At 34.5% G+C, this 6,000-nt stretch overlaps 1 protein-coding gene across 2 annotated transcripts in view; it reads left to right on the top strand.

Annotated features, from left to right (window-relative positions):
* Positions 1–4,700, top strand: part of LOC118546841 (mitochondrial adenyl nucleotide antiporter SLC25A24-like) — a 38,999-nt gene extending 34,299 nt beyond the window's left edge. For both annotated transcript variants that reach the window (XM_078071715.1, XM_078071716.1), the window contains one exon: positions 3,485–4,700. In XM_078071715.1, the coding sequence (XP_077927841.1) occupies positions 3,485–3,555 (71 nt within the window). In that variant the 3' untranslated portion in view covers positions 3,556–4,700. The remainder of the gene's footprint in view (positions 1–3,484) is intronic.
* Positions 4,701–6,000: the final 1,300 nt, after the last annotated feature.

Here is a 6,000-nt window from a genome sequence, read left to right on the forward strand (position 1 = left end):
TGGGAATGGTGCTATTTATTTACTGCCTTGGGTGGTAGAATGAATGTTTTCACACTAGAGGGGTTCAGTCTTTTTGTGACCTAGAGTTCGTTCATAAGACTGTGATAACTAAGGATTCAAAATTTAGATACCTATCTAAATGACTGTTAAAAGTCTTTTGCAAGCTGAGATGCAGTGATTCTGTTTCACTTAAAAATAACTCAATAAAATACCGGCTGATTATTAGGAAAAATTATTGTTGAATTTAGAAAAGAAAGATTCTTTCAATTTATTTACACATATATACACCCATGAAACTACCAACTATATCAAGACAGTACACTTCCAGCACCCCAGAAGGCTCCTTCATACCCTTCCCAATCAATAAACACCCTCACCCCAAGGTAACTATTATTCTGACTTTAATCACCATTTATTAGTTTCCCTTTTTTTTTTTTTTTAGAGAGAGAGACCAAGAGAGCACGTGAGCAGGGGGGAGGGCCAGAGGGAGAGAGAGAGAGAGAATCTTATGCAGGCTTAACTCTCAGTGCAGAGCCCCACGTGGGGCTCAATCTCGCGACCCTGAGATCATGACCTGAACTGAAATCAAGAGTTGGACACTTAACTGACTGAGCCACCAAGGTGCCCCTGGTTTGCCTATTCTTGAAAACTATGTACTGTTTGGAGAATCATCTTTGTTTACTGCATACAATTATTTTCTTTGCTGTATAGTATTTCATCACATGAATACCACACTTAATCCATTATAATATTTTGAAAAATTTATTTTACTTTTTAAATTGAAGTATAGTTGACATACATTATTATATTAGTTTCAGGTGCGTAACATAGTGATTATACATTTATATCCATTATAAAATGCTCACCACAATAAGTATAGTTATCCATTATACTATGGAAAACATAAACACTTATTTCTCTCAGATATATATAAAATATAGATAGATAGACCTATATATCTATATATACACACATACCAGGAGAAGAATTTTTGGGTTATAGGGTAAATATTCAGTTTTAGTAGATACTGCCAAATTGGTTTTCCATAGTGTTTATTTCAGTTTATACTATAAGAGCAATGTATGAGTTCCAGTTGATGTACATCTTTGTTAACACCTGTTATTGTCAGTCTTTTAATTTAGACATTCTGATAGTTGTGCAATAAAATCTCACTGTGGATTTAATTTACATTTCTCAATGACTAATAATATTGAATACCTTTAATACTTACCATTTTATTTTTAATTTTATTTTTTAATGACACATTTATTTCAAGATCTAACAAGTATCCCTACTAAATTGAGATTTGATGTTACAAACTTCTGTTATTTTTTAAATTTAAATTCAATTAATTAACATACAATGTATTGTTTCAGGGATACAGGTTTGTGATTCATCAGTCTTATATAATACCCAGTGCTAACACATACCCTCCCCAATGTCCATCACCCAGTGCCCCATCCTGCCACCCCTCTCCCCTCCAGCAACCGGCAGTTTGTTTCCTAAGATTAAGAGTCTCTTATGGTTTGTCTCCCTCTCTGGTTTCGTCTTGTTTCATTTTTTACTCTCTTCCCCTATGATCCTCTGCTTTGTTTCTTAAATTCCACATATCAGTGAGATCATATGATAATTATCTTTCTCCGATTGACTTATTTCGCTTAGTATAATACCCTCTAGTTTCATCCACGTCATTGCAAATGGCAAGATTTCATTTTCTGATGGCTGCGTAATTTCCATTGTATATATATACTACATCTTCTTTATCATTCATCTGTTGATGGACATCTGGGCTCTTTCCATAGTTTGGCTATTGTGGACATTGCTATTATAAACATTGGGGTGCAGGTGCCCCTTTGGATCACTACATTTGTATTTTGGGGTAGATACCTAGTACTGCAATTCCTGGGTCGTAGGGTAGCTGTATTTTCAACTTTTTGAGGAACCTCCATACTGTTTTCCAGGGTGCCTGCACCAGCTTGCATTCCCACCAACAGTGTAGGAAGGTTCCCCTTTCTTTGCATCCTTGCCAACATCTGTCATTTCTGACTTGTTCATTTTAGCCATTCTGACTGGTGTGAGGTGGTATCTCATTGAGGTTTTGATTTGGATTTCCCTGATGCTGAGCGATGTTGAACACCTTTTCATGTGTCTGTTGGCCATTTGGATGTCTTTGCAGAAATGTCTGTTCATGTCTTCTGCCCATTTCTTGATTGGATTAGTTGTTCTTTGGGTGTTGAGTTTGATAAGTTCTTTATAGATTTTGGATACTAGCTCTTTATCTGATATGTCATTTGCAAATATCTTCTCCCATTCTGTCGGTTGTCTTTTTTTGTCTTTTGTTGATTGTTTCCTTTGCTGTGCAAAAGCTTTTTAACTTGATGAAGTCCCAATGGTTCATTTTTACCTCCTTTTCTTGCCTCATGTCACTTTTTAGGAGCTCCAGTACAATGCTATAATGATAATGGTAAGAGTGGACATCTTTATCTCATTCCTACTCAGAAGAAAACTATTCCAATATTTTACCATTGAGTATGATGTTGCTCTAGGTTTTTGGAATGTACCCTTTGTGAGATTAAGGAAGTTCTCTTCTATTCCTAGTTTGTGGAAAGTGTTTTTTAAATCATGAATAGGTGTTGAATTTTATTAAGTGCCTTTTTTCTGCATCATAATAATATTATTATTTTCTCCTTTTTTTCTATGAATGAATGACTTTGAAATGTTAAAACCACCTTGAAATCATGGAATAAACTTCATTGGTCATGTTTCATTACCATTTTATATAATATTGGATTTGATTGATAATATTTTGAGTAGGATTTTTATACTATATTCATGAGAATTTTGGGTTGTAATTTTCCTTCCTGTAATGTTTTTGTCAGGTTTTTGTATTAACGTTACATTGGCCCCATAAAGATAGTTAGAAAATATTTCCTCTTTCTCTAGTCTTCAGAAGAATTTGTGTACATCTAGAATTATTTTTTCCTTAAATATTTGGGAGAACTCACCAGTAAAGCCAATTTTGCCTGGATATTTTTGGTGGAGGGTTTTTTTCTTTCTTTCTGTATTTTAATAACAGATTCGAGTTCTTTAAAAGGTATGGATTGTTCAGGTTTCCTATTTCTTCTTCCATCAGTTTTGAGGTATTGTGTTTTTCAAAGAATTGTCCATTTCATCTAAATGTTTAAACTTAATAGCATAAGGTCATTGATAGTGTCCTTTTAATATGCCTTTAATAATGACTTTTAATAATGACTGTAGGTTTTACAGTGATGTCTCCTTTTTATTTTCTGATATTAGCAATTTGTTATTTTTCTTTTTCTTAATCAGTTTCTTCAGGGTTTATCAATTTTATTCATCTTTTGATTTTGTTGATTTTTCTCTATTGTACATTTGTGTTCTATTTCATTGTTTTCTGTTCTATTTGTATTATTTTTATTCTCTTTTGCTTGTTTTTTTTTAAAGATTTTTATTTATTTTTCAACAGAGAAAGAGACAGCAAGAGGGGGAACACAAACGGGGAGTGGAAGAGGGAAGGAGAAGCAGGCTTCCCGCTGAGCAGGTAACCCAATGTGGGACTCCATCCCAGGACCCTGAGATCATGACCTGAGCTGAAGGGGGACGCTTAACGACTGAGCCACCAAGGTGCCCATTTGCTTGTTTGTTTTTTGTTTAGTTTCTTAGGTTGAAGTTTAGATCAGGGGTTGGCAAACTATGGCTTGCAGGCCAAATCTTACCCACCACCCATGTGTGTAAGTAAAATGTAATTGGAACACAGTCCCTGCTATTTATTTATGTACTGTCTATGGCTACTTTTGTGCTACAATGGTAGACTTGAGTAGTTGCTAGAGACCATGTGGCCCACAAAGCCTAAAATATTTACCATCTGGCCTGTTACAGCAAAAGTTTGCTGATCCCTGGTTGAGACAATTGATTTTAAATCTTTTTTCTTTTTTAATATACCAATTCCAGTTTCTGAATATTTCTCTAAGTACTGCTTTACTTATATCCCATAAACTGATGCTATTTTCATTATTATTCATTTAAAAATATCCAAATTTCCATTGTGATTTCTTTTTGACTCATTGGTTATTTAGAAATATACTGCTTAATTTACAAACATTTGGGGATTTTTCCAATGAACTTTCTGATATTGAACTTGTAATTTAATTGCACTGCAGAAAGAGAATGTACTCTATATGATTTCTATTCTTTGAAATTTATTGATACCTGTCTTACTGGCCTAGATATGGTCAATTTTGGTAAATGTTCACTGTATACTTGAAAAGAAAGAGAATTTTGAAGTTGTATTTTGTGTTCTATATGTGTGTTCTATAAAATAAATTAGTTAAAATGTTAATAAAATGTTTTATATCCTTACTGATTTTTTTTATCTGCTTTTTCTATTGGTTACTGACAGAGGTGTGTTTAAATCTCTAACCAGGATTGTGGATTTCTTCATCTCTCCTTTAATTTGGTCTACTTTTGCTTTCTATATTTGAAGCTATATTATTATGTATATTAAAATTCAGTATTGGGATGCCTGGGTGGCTCAGTCGGTTAAGCGGCTGCCTTCGGCCCGGTTCATGATCCCAGGATCCTGGGATCGAGTCCCACATCGGGCTCCTTGCTCAGCAGGGAGCCTGCTTCTCCCTCTCTCTCCCTCTGCTTGTGCTCTCTCTGTCAAATAAATAAAATCTTAAAAAAAAAAAAATTCAGTATTGACCCTTTCCTTATTATAAAATGTGTCCTCTTTATTGCTAGTAATATTTGTTTTTGCCTTAAAAAGTCTACTTTGTCTGATATTAATGTAGTTACAATAGCTTTCCTTTGGTTAATGTTTGCTTAATATAATTTTTAGAGCATCTTTTTACTTTCAATCTCTTTGTGTCCTTATATATAGCGTGTCCAATCTGAAAAGCATATGGTTAGATCTTTAAAAAAAAAAAATCCAGTGTGATTATTTTGTCTTTTAATTAACATTTAGTATATTTATATTTTAAAGCAGTGTTACAGTTGCATTTAAGTGGAGACTACATATTAAAGTGCTACTTCTTATCGATTCCATTTTCATTTTCTTTTAGCTCTCTCTCTTTTTGGGTCTCCTTTTGAATTAATTAGGTATATTCATTATTTCAATATTTCCCTCTATTAGCTTGTTAGTTATAGATTCTTTTTTCTTTTGTTACCCTAGAGATTCCAAGGTAAATCCTTTGTTAATTACAGCCTACCTTAAATTAGTATTTTTTACCAATATCTTTTTCTTTTCTTTTTCCTTCCTTCCTTCCTTTCTTTTTACCAATTTCTAATACAATAGTTTTACTTCATTCACACTGCACACTCTTTTGTGCTACTATTGCCATATATTCTACTTCAGTATATATTTTATTTTTATTTATTTATTTATTTATTTATTTTAAAGATTTTATTTATTCATTTATTTGAGAGAGTGAGAGAGAGAGAGAGAGCACATGAGAGGGGGGAGGGTCAGAGGGAGAAGCAGACTCCCTGCCGAGCAAGGAGCCCGATGCGGGACTCGATCCCGGGACTCCAGGATCATGACCTGAGCCGAAGGCAGTCGCTCAACCAACTGAGCCACCCAGGCGCCCCACTTCAGTATATATTTTAAACCCCACAACACATTATTGTTTTAAAAATCAATGTTGGGGCGCCTGGATGGCTCAGTCGTTAAGCGTCTGCCTTCGGCTCAGGTCATGATCCCAGGGTCCTGGGCTCGAGTCCCGCATTGGGCTCCCTGCTCGGAGGGAAGCCTGCTTCTCCCTCTCCCACTCCCCCGCTTGTGTTCCTGCTCTCGCTAACTCTCTCTCTCTGTCAAATAAATAAATAAAATCTTTAAAAAAAATCAATGTTAATTTATATTTTATTCTCTTTTGATTATTTTACTTCCAGAATTTTCTTGCTTTCACCTGGGATCATTATCTTTCTAGTTAAAGAATTCCCTTTAGAATTCTTTATTCAGTGGAAGGTCTACTAGCAACAGAT

This window comes from Halichoerus grypus, chromosome 5 (assembly GCF_964656455.1).
Source record: "Halichoerus grypus chromosome 5, mHalGry1.hap1.1, whole genome shotgun sequence".
In the NCBI taxonomy this organism is placed as follows: domain Eukaryota; kingdom Metazoa; phylum Chordata; class Mammalia; order Carnivora; family Phocidae; genus Halichoerus; species Halichoerus grypus.